This window comes from Paroedura picta, chromosome 2, assembly GCF_049243985.1.
Source record: "Paroedura picta isolate Pp20150507F chromosome 2, Ppicta_v3.0, whole genome shotgun sequence".
Classification (NCBI taxonomy): domain Eukaryota; kingdom Metazoa; phylum Chordata; class Lepidosauria; order Squamata; family Gekkonidae; genus Paroedura; species Paroedura picta.
Window position 1 is genome coordinate 9,944,147 of NC_135370.1, and position 21,363 is coordinate 9,965,509.

A 21,363-nucleotide genomic window follows, 5' to 3' on the forward strand; every position below is an offset into this window, starting at 1 on the left:
GAGCTGGGTTTGAATCCTCATTCTGTAATGGAAGCGGACTGGGTGACCTTGGGCCAGGCACACATGCCCAGCCTAACCTCCTGTCGAGGACCACGGTGAACCCCAAAGGAAGGAGGAGAGAATAAGGCCAGCTGCTGCTTTAGGTTACACCTGGGAAGGCCAGTGAGGAGTAAATTACTAAAATATACAAATAAACCACCCGACTGGTGAAGCTCCATCCCATGTGCATGGGTATCTCCAGTCTACAGCAATCAGTTCCGCTGAATTAAGAGGTCACAGATGGAGAATTCGTGGTGACGGGTATCCACATCTGGATGTGGCATGTTACTAGGTTTGCCAACCTCCAGGTGAGGCCTGAAGATCTCCTGGTATTACAACTGATCTCCAGAGATCATTTCCCCTGGAGGGTGGACTCTGTGGCATTATACACTGCTGCAGTCTCTTCGGTCCCGAAACCCAATAATTCTCAAGCTCCACCCCCAAACCAGAGCTGGAACCTGTATATGTCCACCTGCAGGTGGACATGGGGACAGTGGATTCTTGGTCACTGTTATGAAAACTCTGCATCCCATCCACACAACCTCTGCATTCCCCCCCCCCCTTGGCCCACATAATACATATTTCTCTTGTATCGTACTACGCTGGGCATTATGAACTTCCTTGGGGTCCCTAATCTGAAATGCAAAAATGTTCTTCTATATGTGGCAACTTTTTATACAACATAGTATGGCCAGTTGCCCCCCCCCCTTCCTTAGCCCCCGATGAGTTGGCCAGCTGGAGGGACTTCCCAAGAGGAAAGAAAAGGTCTAGATGTTGTCAAAGGCACTGCACAGGAAGTGATGTCATCAGACCAGCAATGTCCAGGTGACTCTCTAGAATTTGGGCAAAGCTATGGTAGAAGCTAGATTTCTCTTTCTCCTCATAAATCCTTTCCATTTCCCACAGGTTGCCAGGAGGGACATGGAGAAAGAAAGAAAGAAAGAAAGAAAGAAAGAAAGAAAGAAAGAAAGAAAGAAAGAAAGAAAGAAAGAAAGAAAGAAAGAAAGAAAGAAAGAAAGAAAGAAAGAAAGAAAGAAAGAAAGAAAGAAAGAAAGAAAGAAAGAAAGACATGTATGAATTGGAAAATTTTAAAGACGTTATTCAAATTCTCAAAATTATATTTTGAATTTGAATCAACTCCAAAGAACTGAGCTAAGCCAATAAACAGTTTAGCTTTGAGATGTTACATGCTTACTGAGGGTAAAGCCATATGGTGATCAAGCCAGCATGTATAAGTAAGTCTTTACCACTCCCTTTATAGGAGCAGAGGAATTCTTGGCATACAAACCTCATACAAGAGAACAGAACGCCCCTGAACCTACTGATCTTTGGGTCATGTCTATGCTATTTACCTACTACAAATATTTCCACAAAACGTGGCAACATAGCAATACTTTGACCAAAACCTACATAAGAACACAACATTCTGAAATTCAAATGCCCTTCATCCAGAATAAGACAAATGTTTCAACCACAACCTGTTAGAATTTGCTCAAAATGTACTTATGTCCAGTAGGGTTGAGTTTGGAAGGTAACATGCAAGAATTCTTGTTAGTGTGCAAGGAAAAGTAAAACAGTTTAAAAGCAAAGTAGGATGCCACTTTCAAAATACATGCTGAAAAAGACTCAGAATGTTGTAAAATAAGATATTATCTCCTTCAGACGCTAGCAAAATATGGTGCTAGAGGAAAATCTTCAATTTACCTCATTTCCCAAACAAACAGAAAACACCAACCACATCCAGCAATGTGTAGGGAAATACTGAATGGAAGGATTGGATAACTGGAAGAGCTGAGGTAAATATCATAAATGTGAGGAGAAAGAAGACCTGGTATAGTACCTGTGAAACTCTAGTTGCCTCTGCCAACAATTTCTTCACCTCTTTTTCTGTATATGCTACATTCCTTGCTGAACCACTATAAGGAAAGAAGGGAAATTTTTGAGTTAAACATGTTGTCATGCCAACATTCAAGACAAAGATCAGGCCAACAGCCCATCTAGTCCAACACTCTGTGTCACACAGTGGCCAAATCCCAGGTCCCACCAGGAGGTCCAACAGTGGGGCCAGAACTTCAAAGCGCCATGAATACAGAGCATCACTGTCCCTGACATAAGAACATAAGAAAAGTCACGTTGGAACCAGCCAATGGCCCATCCAGTCTAATATTATGTGTCCCAGTGGCCAAAACTCAGGAGCCCTTAGGAGGACCACCAGCAGGATCACAACTCCAGAAGCCCTTTCACTCTTGCCCCCCAAGCACCAAGAATACAGAGCATCACTGCCCCAGACATAAGAATATAAACTAAGCTATGTTGGATCAGACCAACAGCCCATCCAGTCCAATGCTTTGTGTCACACAATGGCTGAAATCCAGGAGATCCACCAGCAGGGCCAGAACTCAAGAAGGCCCATCCTCTGTTGCTTCCAAACGCCAAGAATAGAGAGCATCCCTGCCCCAGACATAAGAACACAAGAGAAGATATGTAGGATCAGGCCAGTGGCCCATCCAGTCCAACACTGCCACACAGAGGCTGAAAGCCAGGGACCATCAAGTTCTTGCATTCAGAACCCCTCTTCCTTTCACACCACTGGCCCTGTTCTTCCTGAGGGTGAATGGATGAAGGGGCCATTCTCCAAAGCAAACAAGGACTTCGTGTGGCCCCCAAAAGTGCTGTGCCCCCAAGAACATTCTTTTAAAAATTGTTTTTGAATATAGTTTTGTAAAAAAAACCCGAAACAAACACAATGTGCTGACACTTTTCCTTGTGCATGCCAAGTGTTTTTAGAAAGTGGGCTGGCCCAGATGGAGAAGTTACCTGTCAGGGCTTCTGATTGGTGATGGGAGATTTGATTGACTATACAAATTTTTTTGCATGTTGCTTCGGCGGTAGCTGCCACTACAACCCAAAGTTCTTCACTGGATGACTGAAGGTTAAATGGTGAGGACAGGCAAAAACGAATACTTTAAAAGCAGAGCTGCCATATGCTAAAGGCCTTCGAAAGCAGAGCATATATTCTTGGGCACAAGGTTCTCTTTTTAAATAATTTAAGTCCACAGAACTTTACATGCCTTGTGTATAATATTTAAAAAGCCCAATGAATGGGAAATGAAGCACTTAATGAACATTCCTCAATTAATAATTACACCGTGAAGGCCTTTTGCGCTTCTACTCATGGCTACATTATGTCGGAGATCTTGTTTTTCTGGGATAAATGTCAACTCTGCTCCATTCAGTGTCAGGCTTCCATCATTCAGATGGAGTGCTTCCCCTTTTATTATCCGGCTTCAATTCCATTTCCATTTACACCAGAAAACTGTGCTCAGTAAACACGCTCCCTCATCCTTCCCTCTCAAATAAGCACTTTGCCACATTAAGCTTGGGAGAGGGGCATTTAGGATGGATTCAATTCATTTCTAGTTCCCTTTGTTTCAATTTAATAGCCATGTCATGATGGAGAAGCAGCTTGCCAGGTGGGACTTCAGAGAGTAGCCAAGAGAAGATTGACGGTCAAAGTCACCGTCAACAGGAGACCAGCTGTCCTGCCTTTTACGGAGAGTAAAAGAAGGGACTGTTGTTTCTGTTTGCAAGATGGTTTCCAAAATGGTGTTTTTCGGGATCTGCTGCTTCATGAATAAGTCATTTTGTTTAAGAAAAGAACCAGACTCCAGCAGCGCCTTCAAGACCACTTTTGTGGCAGGGGAGGAGCTTTTGGGAGTCCCGGCTCCCTTCTTCAGATAGATCAAGGTGGGTGGCTGTGGGAGTCTTTCTGCAGCAGGAGGAAAGAGCCAGAGTCCAGGGCCTAGTCTGCATACAAAGGATAATGCACCTTCAATGTGCTTTGGCAGCTGGATTTTCCAGTGCAGAACAGGAAAATCTACTTCTAAGGTGCATTGAAAGTGCATTATCTATTGTGTGCAGACTAGGCCCAGGAGCCCCTGAAAGACTAAAATCATTTGAGGCAGGGGAGGAGCTCTCCTAATCACTGCTCACTTCTTGTTTATTTATTTGTTTTTAAATTTATTTATGTTTCAATTTATCTACCGCCCCTCCCACACAGTGGCTCCTGGCAGTTCACAACATAAAATCCTCTAAAAACAATATACCCCTATAAATCTACCCTTGCAGTGACAAGCCCACCTCCCCCCTGCTCAACAGACCTTTTCAGTAACCAGTGTTCCAGGGGAGGGAAGGGGGGGGCTGATGGATTAAGTAGACTTACCTTAAAACATAGGAAGGTCTCAGAAAACATGGATAGCTAACCAAGTCTGCAAATTGAACAGCATCTTCCTAAAAGGGAAAGGAAGAGGACATGGGGCACATCATGGGATTTTACCATCTGTAGAAGCAAAACGTGTGCTCATTCTTTGCTTGCCTTTCAGATCACTCCCTTCCTTCTTTTGTTTTCAAGATCTGTTTTTCCTGAGGGTGGGGCGAACTAAGGACCCTGCTGGAATGAAAACTCTCACCAGGCCACATGACAGGGCATGTAGCAGATTCCCCTCCCTCTTGATTTTGTTTATTATATATGCTAGCCCGTTCTTAAGGCTGTGGTTTCTTTAACTAGGTTCCCTTCCACAGGCATGTGATCATTCTCTTCCAATCAACGACCAGCTAGTGATTGAAAGACCACTGCCTGAGACCCTGGAGAGCTTCTATCAGTCTCAGTAGACAAGAAGGACTTTGATGGACCAACCAGAGGACTGATTCAGTATAAAGCAGATTCACATGTTCAAGTTCAGGTGTGAGCATTACAGTCTGAAGTGGGGCAGAGCAAACCCTGATTGACCCTCTCTGTGGAAGCTGGATGATGCTTGCTTCTACAGGATGGAATCCTGTCCACTGAAGGCTCTCTTCCACTTATGATGTTTTCCTTCCATCCCCAGACCTCTACTCCATACAATAGATGGGGGATAACCTTACACTTCTATAATTTGAGGGCTGGATCAATGAGGAAGCCTCCTTTTGTATAGTAAAACTTCAGAATAGTGCCCACTAAGCATGTTGCAGAGGCTCTAATGATGTCCAGATGAAGTTTCCAATTCAGGCTCTCACTAAATGTGATACCCAGATATTTAAATGAATTGCACTGGCTAACAGAATTTCCACGTATGCTCCAAGATAAATTTTTGGCCCCTTTTTTAAAGACCATTACTTTTGTCTTATCGTCGTTTATTTTAAGACCTTCTTCATTACAATAAGCACCAAGTTGTTGTAATAGTCTTTGCATCCCAATCTTTGTGAGGGAAATTAGGGCCATGTCATCCGTGTGCAGTAAAATAGATATTTTTGACCTCCTAGTGTAGGAGAAACAAATTGTGGACCAGAGAGTCTTTCTACAATGTTGTTTATGTATATGAAAGCTACAGAAAACAGTGGTGAGTATTCATTTCCAATAGATATGTGTTTGTGAAGCCCAGGCAAGCCCCATCAGATCTTGGAAGCTAAGCAGGGCTGATCCTCGTTAGTGTTTGGATGGGAGACCTCCAAGGAGTTGGGTGGTAGCTCCCCCAAAGAACATTAGGGGGTCATGACATGGAAGCAGGCAATGGCAAACTAGCTCTTAATATCCCTTTCCTGGGTGCCAGACAATCCTTGGATCTTCTAGCTCAGGGGTAGTCAAACTGTGGCCCTCCAGATGTCCATGGACTACAATTCCCATGAGCCCCTGCCAGCAAATGCTGGCAGGGGCTCATGGGAATTGTCGTCCATGGACATCTGGAGGGCCACAGTTTGACTACCCCTACACGACACACACCATGTGACTGATTGACTGATAGAGAAATAAATAGATCTACAAACCAAAGAATCCACTTCTCTCCAGGGTGCCTGAGCCACCTGCAGCTTGTCAAGAGCAGCAGAGAAGACAGAGCGTTCCTCTGCTCGGTTGATCTGCAGGGGATCAGTGCCCATAATTCCCCCCCCCCCCCATTCTCGTAAATGTGTACAGCCAGATTGTTTGGAATTTGTCCTCCCACAGAGATGATGCAGCCATCACAAGCCTGGAAGGAATGAGAGAACAAACAGTGAGACCCAAAGAAATCCAGTGGGCTCCCACGAATACATACAATGCTGCCTTCTGCTGAATCAGTATCTGTCCATCAAGGTCAGTATTGTCTACTCAGACGGCAGCAGCTCTCTAAGGCAGCCTTTTGCAACCTTTTGACTGTGGAATGTCCCCTGAAATATTTTTCAGGCATTGAGTAACCCTGGAAGTGTTTGCCAGCTGGCCACACCTCCCTGCCATGGCTCCAGAAGTCTTACATTTACAGTATGCATCATCACTCATAAAATAAAATGCTAGAAGAAGAAGAAGAAGAAGAAGAAGAAGAAGAAGAAGAAGAAGAAGAAGAAGAAGAAGAAGAAGAAGAAGAAAGAAGAACGAAGAAGAACAAAGAAGAACAAAGAAGAACAAAGAAGAACAAAGAAGAACAAAGAAGAACGAAGAAGAACAAGAAGAACAAGAAGAACAAGAAGAACAAGAAGAACAAGAAGAACAAGAAGAACAAAGAAGAAGAAGAATCCAGGACCAACAGAAATGGAGAGAAATTAGGGTCTTCTCCTTTAAGGCAAGCGTGTCACATGACCAGGTGTAGCCTATCAGAGGTTCTCTACCATGGACCTTTCTTTCCCAAATGGATATTCAGGATTAAAAGCAGTCTGAGATATCGCACAATAAAGGTAGGGTCACTCCGGATCAATCCTTCTTGCTGCAGAAGGAAAATTAAAATCGCCCCAAATCCAAACGGAAATCACATTCTGTGTAGAGGGCAGGGACTGAATCAACCTGGGGTTGGAATAAAAGCTCCATGCAGTTTACACCAAGGACTCATTCATCTCAGCTGTTATAAAGCCCACCATGCAAAGCAGCAATTCTCCTCAGGGGAAACAAACTATATTATTTGGAGATCATCTGTAATGCCAGCTTCCAGCTGGGACCTGGAGATCCCTTGTAGTTACAGCTCATCTCCAGACTACTGAGATCAGTTTCCCTGGAGAAAATGACTGCTTTAGAGGCTAGACTCTGTAGCATTGTACACAGTCCTCACCTGCTTCAGTCTTTGAATCCCTTAATTTACAGCAGCCTTCCTCCAGCCATTCACACAATGGAAAAGGAATGGGAGGGAAGAGCTGAATCAGCTGCACTCTCCCATTGGATCCTCCCACTTCTCCCCACTCAGAATTTCTTCTCGAAGCCCCACCCACAGAAAATTCTGAGTGGGGGGAAGTGGGAGGATTCCTTTTCCATTGTGTGAATCCAACAAGGCCACCATAGAAAGCCACTCTGTCCACCTGAACCCTCTCATTGGGTTTGTTTTTTAAAAATCTACCTACAAAGATTCTCGCCCCATATGTGGAACATCCATATAAGGGGTGAGAATTCCTGTTCCGTGCACTTTAGTGCTCTGGTGCTGCTGCCACTGTCCATCCACTGGCGCAGTCCCTGGGGACAGGACTACAGGTGTCATGTCCATAGACTTCCGTTTGGGGTATCACACCAGTAGATGTTCTCACACTTGCAGCTCGCATTTGGTCCTGGCCCTCACCTCTAAACATTCTTTCTTGAGAACATTGTCTGGTGACAAAATGTCTGGTGACAAAATGTCAGCCAGATGCTGTCTCAGATTCAGCCATTCCCCATGAAATCTGGGTGCAATGAACCATTAGAATAGTGAGTTTCAATAAATGTCATGTACCCTCGTCAATGAACCAGAGTTGGCTCAACAGCAAAAGGTGGCTTATTGATGAAGCAAAGCAGAATACATGAGGTTTCTTACTGAAACTGATTTGTTAGTTGTGTACAGGTCAATATATTCCCCAGTCATTCCACCCCCATATGACCCCGCAAGGGAGTAGCGGGATATAAATATAATAATAATGATGATGATGATGATAACAACAACAACAACAACAACAACAACAACAACAACAACATGCCCAATTTAGAAAAGATGTCTCCCTACTTTCCCAGGAGAACAACTGGCTACAGCTACACTCAGGTATTATTTTCAGCACCCAAGGTCAAGCTCCAGGTAACACACCAGTTTCCTGTGTCTCCCGGTGTCTCTACCAATTAATCTCCCCAACAGATCCAACAAGGTGACCAACAGACCAAAAGATGCCTCTGCGCACAGGCCACAGCAAAAGAAGACTCTTCCCGCTGAAATTACAGTGGGATGCCACAGGAACAGGTTGGCAGGTCAGTTGCAACTGACCTATGTCAGGTCAGCTGCAACTTGATGGCAATTATCCTTATCCATTGTTGTTCCTCTATATATTTCTGAAACAGCCTAGGGGGTGGGACATGTCCGGCTGTCCAAATTAGAATAGGGCCAATCAGGGTGCAGCCAGCTTTGCCCTGATTGGCCCTGCCCCTGCAGCTCCTGCCCTCCGTCCCTGGACTCTAGCCTCTTTGCTCACAGACACCTCAGTGCCTGGAGCCAGCAGCAGGTGAGGGGAGAAGCCCTGGGCAAAGGATCGTGGTGGAGGGCTTGCTAACGAGGGAAGCCTGCTGACTGACTGCTAAGGAGCTCTGTTCCGGCCCTGCTAATGAGCTGCCCAGCCCTCACTCACCCCACTTGATCTGGCTGTGAGCTGCGGCCCAAAGCCACCTTAAGCTGCCTGGCAAGGGGCCAGGGGAGACGACCCTTTCAGGGCCTGTTCTTAAGAATGGGCTTTGAAGCTAGTAATTATAATAATAACAATAACAATAAGAATTCTATTTCTATAGCCCTTGTCCACCCAATAGCTACCACAGGCTACATGGAAGCCAGCTTGGTGTAGTCATTAGGAGTGCAGACTTCTAATCTGGCGAGCCGGGTTTGATTCCCTGCTCCTCCTCCACATGCAGCCAGCTGAGTGACCTTGGGCTTGCCACGGCACTGATAAAGCTGTTCTAACTGAGCAGGAATATCAGGGCTCTCTCAGCCTCAACCTGCTTCACAGGGTGTCTTTTGTGGGGAAAGGAAAAGGAAGGCAACTGTAAGCCGCCTTGAGACTCCTTCAGGTAGAGAAAAGCAACATCATATAAGAACCAACTCTTCTTTTTCCAATCCCAAAGAAGGGCAATGCCAAAGAATGTTCAAACTACCGCACCATTGCACTAATTTCTCATGCTAGCAAAGTTATGCTCAAAATCCTACAAGCTAGGCTCCAGCAATATGTGGACCGAGAACTTCCAGAAGTACAGGCAGGATTTCGAAGAGGCAGAGGAACTAGAGATCAAATTGCCAACATACGCTGGATCATGGAGAAAGCTAGGGAGTACCAGAAGAACGTCTACTTCTGCTTCATTGACTATGCTAAAGCCTTTGATTGTGTGGAGCACAACAAATTGTGGCAAGTTCTTAAAGAGATGGGAATACCAGAGCATCTTATTTGTCTCTTGAGAAATTTATATGCAGGTCAAGAAGCAACAGTGAGAACTGAACATGGAATCACTAACTGGTTCAAAATTGAGAAAGGAGTTCGGCAAGGCTGTATACTGTCGCCTTGCCTATTTAACTTGTATGCAGAGCACATCATGAGAAATGCGGGATTAGAGGAGTCACAAATTGGGATCAAGATTGCAGGGAGAAATATCAACAACCTCAGATATGCAGATGATACCACTCTAATGGCAGAAATTGAAGAGGAACTAAAGAGCCTGTTGATGCGGGTGAAGGAGGAGAGTGTAAAAGTTGGCTTGAAACTCAACATCAAGAAAACAAAGATCATGGCATCCGGCCCTCTCAGTTCCTGGCAAATAGATGGGGAAGAAATGGAGATAGTGACAGATTTTATTTTCCTGGGCTCCAAGATCACTGCAGATGGGGACTGCAGCAAAGAAATTAAAAGACGCTTGCTCCTGGGGAGGAAAGCTATGGCAAATCTAGACAGCATACTAAAAAGCAGAGACATCACCCTGCCAACAAAAGTGCGTTTAGTCAAGGCTATGGTCTTCCCAGTTGCAATGTATGGCTGCGAAAGTTGGACCATAAGGAAGGCCGAGCGTCAAAGAATTGAGGCTTTTGAACTCTGGTGCTGGAGAAGACTCTTGCGAGTCCCTTGGACTGCAAGGCAAACAAACCGGTCAGTCCTAGAGGAGATCAGCCCTGACTGCTCTTTAGAAGGCCAGATCCTGAAGATGAAACTCAAATACTTTGGCCACCTCATGAGAAGGAAGGACTCCCTGGAGAAGAGCCTAATGCTGGGAGCGATCGAGGGCAAAAGAAGAAGGGGACGACAGAGAATGAGGTGGCTGGATGGAGTCACTGAAGCAGTAGGTGCAAACTTAAATGGACTCCGGGGAATGGTAGAGGACAGGAAGGCCTGGAGGATCATTGTCCATGGGGTCACGATGGGTCGGACATGACTTCGCACATAACAACATAACAACTTCTTTTTCAGTAATCTCAGGGCTCTCTCAGCCTCACCCACCTCACAGGGTGTCTGTTGTGGGGAGAGGAAAGGGAAGGTGATTGTAAACAGCATCTGAGACTCCTTTGGGTAGAGAAAAGTGGCATATAAGAACCAACTTTTCTTCTTCAGCAATATCAGGGCTCTCTCGGCCTCACCCACCTCACAGGGTGTCTGTTGTGGGGAGAGGAAAGGGAAAGTGATTGTAAGCCACTTTGAGACTCCTTTGGGTAGAGAAAAGCAGCATATAAGAACCAACTCTTCTTCTTCATTTGCAGCAAGGGGCAGTCTAAAAATTGAATTAAATGACTAAACAGGTGAGGCACAGGAGTCAAGGTGTTCGTGACAAGGTGTTCGTGCCTACAAAGTGCTTTGTAGGCACTTTGCAATCTGAGAAAAGGGCCATGGGGCCGAGGGGCCAACATCACAGGGATCTTCAAAGGTCGCGACCAACTTTATACGAGGCCTGTGTCCACACAGATAGGTGCCCCCTCCTGAGCGCCCTTAAGTCGATGTTTAGCATTTGAAAAATGGCGTTGGCTTCAGCCACACTGTCCTCATGCATAAAATTAAGCATGTGTGTAATTGCCTTCACGACCACAGGTTAAAACGCCGCTTGGCAAGGGCAAGGCAATCGGAGCCATAAATAACTGAAATAAATTAAATTGGCTCGTAAATATTGTGCAATATGTCACCTTTGGGAAAAACAATCCTCTCTTATTTTGGCATTCACGACTGCCCAAGCTGCTCCCAACCACAATGCCACATGCAACATCCGGCCAAGGTCCAGACAGGTGGTGTCAGGAGGCGGCCAGCCAAAAGAGGCAGAGGCGCTCGTTTTAGGAGGCCTTCCTCGCAAGGCTGTTTAAGATTCCTTTTTACCTCCTATTGGTAGATGTCCAAGATCCTCTCCAGCGACAGTTCATCGAAGTACAGCCTGCCGCACTCATCGAAATCGGTGCTCACCGTCCCTGGGTTGCAGTTCAGCACCACCGTCTTCCTGCAGAGCTGGCGCGAGGTGCGGGTGCAGGACACGGCACACCAGTCGAATTCCACACTGCTGCCTGCCGGCAGGAGAGCAAAGACAGGCAGCGCTTCACGAGGACGCATCATTGTGCAGGCAGGCTTAACAAACAACAGCAGGGGTCAAGGGCAGGGCAGGGCATCTAATCTAACAGAGAAGCCAAGAGGCGTTTGGCCATAGCGCACGCTGGCAGTTAGCAGACAGTTGTGCAAACATCTTATTAGGAGGAATCGCTCTCAGCTATAACTGTGGCGCTGCTCGTGGAGGGGGGGATTAATGGATCCACCAAGTAGCTCTTTCATAGAATTATGGATCTGGCTTAGCCGTTCACCGGTCCAGCCAGGAATCACTCGGAGGAAATGTCTTCCCACAGGAACGGCTTAAAGATAAGGAAGGTTTGGAATCAGATTCTAGTGGGCAGCCATGTTGGTCTGAAGCAGCCACAAATTTTGAGTCCAGTAGCACTTTCAAGACCAACAAGGTTTGGTCCAAGCTGTGTGTGCATCCACGCTGGCCGGCCTCGAAAGGTCCCTTGTTTTCCCCTGTGTGCAAAAAAGACGAATTGCCAGTCTTGAGTGTTCCAGAGCATTTTCTTTCTCCTAGCTTCCCCAACACATAATTGAGCGAAAATTGTGTGCAAACGGCATGAAATAAACCGGCAAAAGGAAGGCCAGTAGGGAGAATGGGCAGAGCAGAAAGGTCCAGAATGACAACAAAGCCAACAACAACAAAACCTCCTAAGGGGCACCTTCCCACACCCCTTTTTGGTCATGGCTTCAGGCCTTGAATAAGGGGAGATCCCTGAGCAGAGGGGCTGAAGGGATGCTTCAAAAACAGTGAACAGTTCAAGGTGAGGCATTTGTCCTCAGGAAGTGGGGGGGGGGGCAGGAAGAGGAATCTCTTGGTGGAAAGTTGCAATCAATTTATAAAGACTCCATAAGGTTTTCAAGGCAAGAGACATTCAGGTGGGTTGCCATCACCTGCCTCTGCATAGCAACCCTGGGCTTCTTCAGTGGTTTCCCATCCAAATACTCTGGGGCTGACCTTGCTTAGCTTCTGAGATCTGCTGAGATGAAGCCAGCCTGGTCCATCCAGGTTACAGCAAAAGGCACACAGAGGTGGTTAGCCATCACCTGCCTCTGCATAGCAACCCCGGGCTTCCTCAGTGGTTTCCCATCCAAATACTCTGGGGCTGACCTTGCTTAGCTTCTGAGATCTGCTGAGATGAAGCCAGCCTGGTCCATCCAGGTTACAGCAAAAGGCACACAGAGGTGGTTAGCCATCACCTGCCTCTGCATAGCAACCCCGGGCTTCCTCAGTGGTTTCCCATCCAAATACTCTGGGGCTGACCTTGCTTAGCTTCTGAGATCTGCTGAGATGAAGCCAGCCTGGTCCATCCAGGTTACAGCAAAAGGCACACAGAGGTGGTTAGCCATCACCTGCCTCTGCATAGCAACCCCGGGCTTCCTCAGTGGTTTCCCATCCAAATACTCTGGGGCTGACCTTGCTTAGCTTCTGAGATCTGCTGAGATGAAGCCAGCCTGGTCCATCCAGGTTACAGCAAAAGGCACACAGAGGTGGTTAGCCATCTGCATAGCAACCCAGGGCTTCCTGGGGGGTCCCCCATTCTAATACTAACTGGGGCTGACCCTGCTTAGCTTCTGAGATCTGATGAGACTGAGCTTGCCTGGGCCCAGTCAGCATCCCTTAATTGTGGGGAACTGTAGTAATCACAGTGGCCCTTCCTAGGAGGGCAGGTCTTGGGACAATGCTCCGGTTTCCTGCATAGAATGCCCCCTGATCCTGCAAGAGAAGGCACAGAAGGAATGACTTTCCCAAGAACCTCTTGGCGGGGGGAAACCGAAGAGCAATACGGAAGATTTACTGATGCGATACGGTCCACAGCCCAGCACCATCGTTCCGTGATCATCAAATTTTACATCGTGCTCCTGGAATAGAAGTCAGTGGGAATTATTTCCAACAGCATCCGTTGCGCTCCTGAGAATAAACCATTTATGGCACCCAGTTCTTCAGCCAAGACCGAAGCTTCTCCAGGCTCAGAAAGGAACACGAGGCCTGTTTGGACTCAACGGGTTGTTTTCACTGTGGAGAGTTGGTGAAAACAGGATTCAGAATGACCCCAGGTGACCCCACCGACCTCAACAAAGACTTTTGTCACCTTCCCTCCGTAGCTGGGCAGAGCAGAGCAGGGCTGGGAAGGAGCTTGAAGACGGACCCTGGAAGCTGGAGCAGAGTTGTTTTCTGTTGCCCCAAAGGGTCACACCAGAACCAATGGGTTGAAATGAATTCAAAAGAATTTTTGGCTAAGCATGGAGGAAGTTCCTGACAGAGCAGTTCTTCAGTGGAACAGGCTTCCTTGGGAGGTGGTGGGTTCCCCTTCTCTGGAAGTTTTAAAGCAAAGGCATCATCTGACAGAAATGCTGATTCTGTGAACTTGGGCAGGTTGTGAGTGGGTGGGCAGAAGGGATTGTGTCTGAGCTTGACTCTTGTGGCCTTTCCTTGCATACCCAGGGAATTGCTAGGTTGGACTAGATGACCCTGGAGGTCCCTTCCAACTCTATGATTCTATCATACTGGGGGCACCCAAAGAGGGTTTGGACTGTTTGAACCCATCCAAATTCCAGTATTTCCTATGGTAAGAATTTGCAAACAGACCAGATAATCTGTTCCTATTTTCTCATCATAGGAAATAATGATCAGGTGGGGCACCCTAAAATTGAACTCCCTGGTCCAATATTTTTGCAATTGAGGGGTTCTTTTTGAGGAGAGTCCTTGCAACTATGTTGCAAGTTTGGTACCTCTGCCTCAAACCCTCACCCTAGCTTGTAAATGACAAAAAGGGAAACTTCTCCCCTTTTTCTCTCCCTTTAAAGTTTAAATGGCTCCTTGTTCAAATCACTGAATTGCACTGGATCATGATTCAATGATTCAAACAAGTTTGATTCAGCCATTTAACTTATTTGGACCAAATTCAGCCAATTTGTACCCAAATCAAGGCTGATTTGGTTATTTTTTTTTTGGCCCGTCCAAATCAAATTGCACATCCCTAGTCAGTCTTACAAGAATTCAAACAGCTGCACAATCCAAACACTCTGAGACTTTCAGGAATGTACTTGGGGAAACTCACTTGCCATTCCTTATCCTTCTGTGACAAGGAATAAGGTGGTCTTTCTTTGCTTTTGAAATGGTAATAGCCGGATCATCAAGTTTGGGAATGAACCTAGACTTCACTTGGTAACAGTGATCTTCATGTTTTTAAATTTTACAAGACTTATTAGCTTAAAGAATTCTACCTGAGTATGAATAGAATCATGCTGTGGAGTGGGAATAAAAAATAATCCCAAACTCAGCACCTTGCTATCATCTACTGAGAGTATGTTTAGAAAGATTGACAGCTACATTCTTCTCTTTTGTCCCTTCTTGGGGGCCACCCCAAAAAAGGTCACTCTGTTAGGAGTGTCTCCTATATTCTTCAAATTATTTTCTAGCTCCAACATTTTAGAGTCATAAAATGCCTTATCACTAGCCTCTTCTAACTTATTTATTTAGACAAGGATATGGAAAAATTAAAAAAATAACTTGGAAGAGGCTGGTGATAAGGCATTTGATGTCTCTGAAAGAGCGGAGCTAGAAAACAGTTTGAAGTTATTTACAGAAAGGATTAGGGACATGAAGATTTTTAAGTTTCACAGGGATGAAAGGGATTATTCTCAAAACGAAGTCTTACAGATGGACTCAAGGGACAATCCTGTGGGTGACTCCCGTCTCATTTGAAGTTGAAACGTCAGACGGAGAAGAAACAGCATCGACCTCAGCTGATGAAGGTGCTCTCCGAGGTGACCCCAAGAATAAAGGAGCTAGAAGTACACATCTCCTTTTTTTCCAGGTGGTCTGAAACCAGGGCAAGTTCTGAGGATTAAACCTACTTCTTCACTCATTTGTTTCAAAGATTTACATTCCTGGCTGCCCACACAAGCTCCTTGTGACTTTGATTTTTAACTCTGATTTACCGTGAACTCCTTTTTTTGGTGTCCAAACCAGGCAATCTGCAAGAATCCCATTGTCAGAATTCTCCCTTCACCACTTGTTTAAGGTTAAAGGGAGGGGGTGGGGTGATAGGGGAAAATCTGATCCAGGAAACAGTTTGAGACTGTTTAAGCCTTTCCTTTTTTCTGCCCTTGCTGACTTTAATGCACTCCTGAAGCCAGGAAGGCATATAGATTCCCAGCTGCACAGAGCTTAACTGTTTAATGTTGGAAGAGCTTGGATATGCGAGAAAGGCAACAACCTACTTCATAGAATTAAATACATTTTATTGAGAAGAGAAACAACGTTGTCTAGAAAGAGGATAGACATAGAGCCCTAGTTCTCTGACTAACTAGCTGTCTGTAGTCATTTTATCTGTTCAGGAGGCAAGCAGGGAGGAAGTGTGCGCAAAGGAGCAGGAAGTCTCCATTGGAGCCAATCAGGACAAAGGAGAAAAATATCTGAGAAAATACCAGGAAGTTCCTAATGGAAACATGCTAAATACACATGTCCTCCAATCCCCCCTGCAGGATGATGTTGAATCATGTACACTGAAGATCTTACATACCCAACATTGAACAAATTGATGCTAGGATCACATTCTTGACCCAGCTTAGGCCCTTCCTGGTTGCTTTGGCTGTGGGCAATTTATCCATAGATTTCCTGCTGCCGTGGATACTTTGAAGTTGTCTATATTGATAGAATCTTAGAATCCTAGAGTGAAAAGGGGCCAAGCAGGCCATCTCATCTAACCCCCTGCTCAGTGCAGGATCTCCCTCAAGCATTCAGGAGAAGGATCTGTCCAGCCACTGCCCATGAGGGGGAGCTCCCCACCTCCTTAAGCAGCCCATCCCACTCCTGAACTAGACTCACAGAATCTTAGAGTTGGAAAGGGCCATGCAGGCCATCTAGTCCCACCCCTGGTCAATGCAGGGTCAGCCTAAAACGTCCAGGATAAGGATCTGTCCAGCCGCTGCTTGAAGACGGCCAGTGTGGGGGTGCTCCCCACCTCCTTAGGCAGTCTATTCCACTGCTGAACTAGACTCATAGAATCTTAGAGTTGGAAGGGGCCACGTAGGCCATCTAGTCCCACCCCCTGCTCAGTTCTCACCCCATCTGTCTGGGAATCCAGCCGCCACTTTTTCTGCTCCCTCTCAACTTTGGCTGTCAAAGCCCCCGGAAACTAAGTGTGAGTCTGGTCCTTCTCCTGCCTTTCCTGTGGAATGAACGGCCTATTCCCTGCAGGAAGTCGGTTAGGGCAGCTGCCGGGGCCAGGGCTTTCATGCTCTGCTGCAAACACGTCCTGGAGCCTCCAGGGAAAGGTCTGCAGGCAGCTGTGAGACTGGGCAGATCAGGTTGTCAACCTCCAGGTGGTGGCCAAAGACCTCCCCTTATTACAACCGATCTCCAGGCAACAGAGGCCAGTTCCCCTGGAGAAAATGGCCAGTTTGGAAAGTGGACTCTCTGGCACTGTTGCCCATTAAAGTCCCTGCCCCTCCCCAAACTCTCCCTTCCTTCAAAGTCTCCAGGTATTTCCCAGCAACCTCTAGGCACAAGCCAGGAGGAGGCAAGCAAGGGGGGGAGAGGGGGGGCCCTGGGAACAATTCACCTGCCTCTGCTCAAAAAGCTCTCCTGAGCCAAGCATGCTCTGTGCCATAAAGGTGCATGCCTTGCAGCGCTTCTACATCTCTCAAGGGCATTTGATCAATTCTAGAGCTGCCAGGATCAGGTAGGGCCTGAAGAACTCCTGCAAATGCAACTGATTTCCAGACAACACAGATCAGGCAGCCCAAGCAAAGCAGATCTCAGAAGCTAAGCAGAGTCAGGCCTGGAAGGGCAACCTCCAGGGGATCCCAGGGCCCTGACACAAGGGCAGGCAGTGCCCCCCCCCAAAAAAAACCCATCTCTTGCCTGGCTGCCAGACAGGATCTCCTGGCTACATTGCACACATGTTGTTGTTGTTGTTATGTGCGAAGTCGTGTCCGACCCATCGCGACCCCATGGACAATGATCCTCCAGGCCTTCCTGTCCTCTACCATTCCCCGGAGCACACATGTAGATAGGAATAAAAGTAAATAATAACAATAGTTCTCCCGTAGAAAAAGATGGTTTGGGTAGATAAACTCTGCGGCATGGGTAGTCAAACTGCGCCCCTCCAGATGTCCATGGACTACAATTCCCATGAGCCCCTGCCAGCATTCACTGGCATTTGACTACCCCTGCTCTATGGCATTACACTCCAGGTCTCTCCCTGCCTAAGGTGCTGCAGTCCTAGGATCCTCTCTCTAGGTATTTCCTAACCCGGAGCTGGCAACCCTATACACCCCAAATCTGATGCGTTGCTGGCCAACCCATGAAGTTCCCCCATGCCGTTGTCTTTTTTGGATTCATGTGCACCGTGGAACAACATATTCACATGTTCATACAAAGTGCGGAACAAGAAAGGACGGGGATGTCCAGCATGCTCACGAACGCCACACATTTCACAAATCAGATCTCGTAGTAAGAGGTTATGTATCAGAAGGGGGAAAAAAATCTCCCGCTGCGTAAAACTGCCAGCAAAGCTTCCATTGATAAAATTCTCATTGGCAGTCCAGGGGAGAGTGCCCATCAGTTGTTCACAGACATTGGGACTCAGGGAGCAAAACTGCTGCTCTGTGGGTAATTCCCCCCAGCTTTTTTCTGTGCTCTGTCTGCATCAAAGGACTTTTAATACCGTCGGCTAGATATTTCCACCTTCTCCTTCACAATAGCCAGGAAACGTTTCCACCTGGGCTCCGGTGGGATTCTGGCACTGCCAGCTGCTGGAGACCAGAGCTGTCTCAGTGCGTTTGAGCTGCAAGGTCAATAGATACTAATGGGAGAAAATACATCATAAGACTCAATAGCTCTCCAGCAGTCAACAGGGGCACTTACCTGGCCATTATAAGTGACATAGAGGTAATTAGTTACAGCAGGGGATTCTCCCACCAGGGTGTTGATCTGTGAAGGAAGGCAGAGGGAAATGATCAGCACACACAACTTCGGGGATTTCATACTCATCCCCTTGCTTTCGGCCTCCCTATAACCTCCTTTTCCGGGTGAAAACTACTGGGGGGAGGGGGGCTAACCATTTTTCATCATCAGTATAGATTCAAGTGGTAGCCCTGTTGGTCTGAAAAAGCAGAACAAATTTAGAGGCCAGTCAGACACCTTTAAAGCCAACCAAGTTTTAATCCAGGTATGAGCTTTCGTGTGCAATGTCATTCGTATGGAATAGGAGTAGTCAGTTCAGACTTACAGGCAAGTGTGAGGATAAATTAACAAACAGCATAAGGAAAATGGTTGACAGATTCCAGAGATAAATGGGAAAAAACAGCAATTTGGATTTGTTCGCATTCACCTGAGATTGAATTTCAGAGGTTTGCTCCCCAGAACTTGTGAAAGAGAACTGTCCTTTTCCAGCAGGGGTTGTAAGTCGCTGATGATGCACTGAAATGTTTTGGGTTGAGAGCTGGATGGGGCCACCAGTGGTGTTCTGTTATTGTTTCTTTGAGGCCTGTCTTGTAACAGGTTTTCTGCTTCTTGCTTCTTGACTTTAGGATGCTTAGGGCTGATCCTGCGTTGAGCAGGGGGTTGGACTAGATGGCCTGAATGGCCCCTTCCAACTCTATGATTCTATGATTCTACGACTTCTTCAGGTGAGTACTTAAGTTCCAAAAAGGTTTGTTGTAGATCCCTCAGATGAGAATCCCTGTCTGTAGGGTTGGATTCTCCTCCCTGTGGACAGGGATTCTCATGCTTCCATACCTGAGAGGACAGGCAGGGGGCAGGAAGGCAAGGTCTCAGCTACCTGCTGTCAGCAATTGATGATCTAATTGCCCATTAGCCTCTTAATGTGGACATATATATTTGTATGCCAAATTTTTCCTATGCAATTCGATCTCCAGTGAACACAAACAAACCCATATTGCTGTTTTTTCCCAAAGTATGAACTTTTATTTCCATTCCATGGTACTGTATCTGAGGAAAGCTCATACCTTTGTTGGTCTTAAAGGTGCCACTAGATTCTAAATTTTTTCATCATCAGTGTTATTCTTTGCTGAGGCAGATGGAGCAACACTTAGCAGAAATGGGGAGAACCACCCCTGTGAGTCCTGTGCATCTCTGTGCCTGCATTCACCTTTGTGCATGAGGGGGGTCATATGCAGATAACACCCAGATCTATATTTCATTCTCTAAGCCTCCAGGTGTGTCTGTCTTGCTTCTGAGGCCATGGCCAGGTGTTGCAGGAAGAACAACCTCAAGCTGACTCCAGACAAGACTGCTGCCAGGAAGGAAGAAAACCCACTTGTCATGGGTGGAGTAACACTGGCAGGATGAGAGGTTGGGGGTTGGGGGTCTTCAAGGACCTCTCCTTGCTGTTGAAAAACTGGTTGGCCTGGTGGCCAGGAGTGTCTTCTATCAGCTGCATCTGATTCTCCAACTTTCTCATTAACTAGACTCCACTGATCTGGCCATGTTGATTCATCGTCCTGAAGACTCACAGTTGGATTACTGCCATGTGCTCTCCGTGGGGCTAACCTTGAAGACAGCCCAGAAACAACAACTGGCCCTGCTGCTATCAGGGGCTAGTTGCCAAGAACATTGGTTGCCCATTTGGAAACAGATACATTGGCTGCCAATCTGCTCCAAAGTTTAGTTCAAGGGGCTATTGTATCTTTGGTTGTAGCCAGAGGTGTTTCAACTGCAATTGTAAGCTGCAATTGTTAGCTGTAATTGTAAGCTGTAATTGTAACCATAAGAATGGGTAGGATACAAATGATAAAAATAATAAATAAGATTTGTTTATTATTTATTATTTTTAAAATTATAGAATTATAGAATCATAGAGTTGGAAGGGGCCATACAGGCCATCTAGTCCAACCCCCTGCTCAACGCAGGATCAGCCCTAAGCATCCTAAAGCATCCAAGAAAAGTGTGTATCCAACCTTTGCTTGAAGACTGCCAGTGATATCTAGCCTATATCATTGTACTTGTAGTTTAAACCCATTACTGCGTGTCCTTTCCTCTGCAGCCAATGGGAACAGCATCCTGCCCTCCCCCAAATGACAACCTTTCAAATACTTAAAGAATGCTATCATGTCCCCTCTCAACCTCCTGTTCTCTGGGCTGAACATTCCCAAGTCCCTCAACCTATCTTCATAGGGCTTGGTCCCTTGGCCCCAGATCATCTTCGTCGCTCTCCTCTGTACCCTTTCAATTTTATCCACGTCCTTCTTGAAGTGAGGCCTCCAGAACTGCACACAGTACTTCAGGTGTGGTCTGACCAGTGCCATATACAATAGGATTATGACATCTTGTGATTTTGATGTGATGCCCCTGTTGATACAGCCCAAAATGGCATTCACCTTGTTTACCGCTGCATCACACTGCCTGCTTATGTTTAGTTTACAATCCACAAGTACTCCAAGGTCTCGTTCACACACAGTGTTACCTAGAAGCGTATCCCCCATCCAGTAGGCATGCTTTTCATTTTTCTGACCCAGATGCAGAACTTTACACTTATCTTTATTAAATTGCATCTTGTTCTCATTTGCCCATTTTTCCATTGTGTTCAGATCTCGTTGAACTTTGTCTCTATCTTCTGGAGTATTTGCCAGTCCTCCTAATTTGGTGTCATTTGCAAACTTGATGAGTAGTCCTTCCACCCCCTCATCTAGATCATTAATAAATATGTTAAAAAGTACTGGACTGAGCACCGAGCCCTGAGGTACCCCGCTACTCACCTCCCTCCAGTCTGATGAAACACCATTGACAACAACTCTTTGAGTGCGGTTCTCTAACCAATTCCCTATCCACCTAACTATCTGAAA

At 46.3% G+C, this 21,363-nt stretch overlaps 1 protein-coding gene across 1 annotated transcript in view; it reads right to left on the minus strand.

The window, feature by feature from the left end:
- Positions 1-21,363, minus strand: part of CPS1 (carbamoyl-phosphate synthase 1) — a 199,818-nt gene that overhangs the window by 33,105 nt on the left and 145,350 nt on the right. Inside the window, 7 exon segments of the mRNA XM_077324194.1 lie at positions 1,880-1,955; positions 4,262-4,329; positions 5,842-5,964; positions 5,967-6,041; positions 11,320-11,501; positions 13,347-13,410; positions 18,425-18,490. Of these exon segments, the coding sequence (XP_077180309.1) occupies positions 1,880-1,955; positions 4,262-4,329; positions 5,842-5,964; positions 5,967-6,041; positions 11,320-11,501; positions 13,347-13,410; positions 18,425-18,490 (654 nt within the window).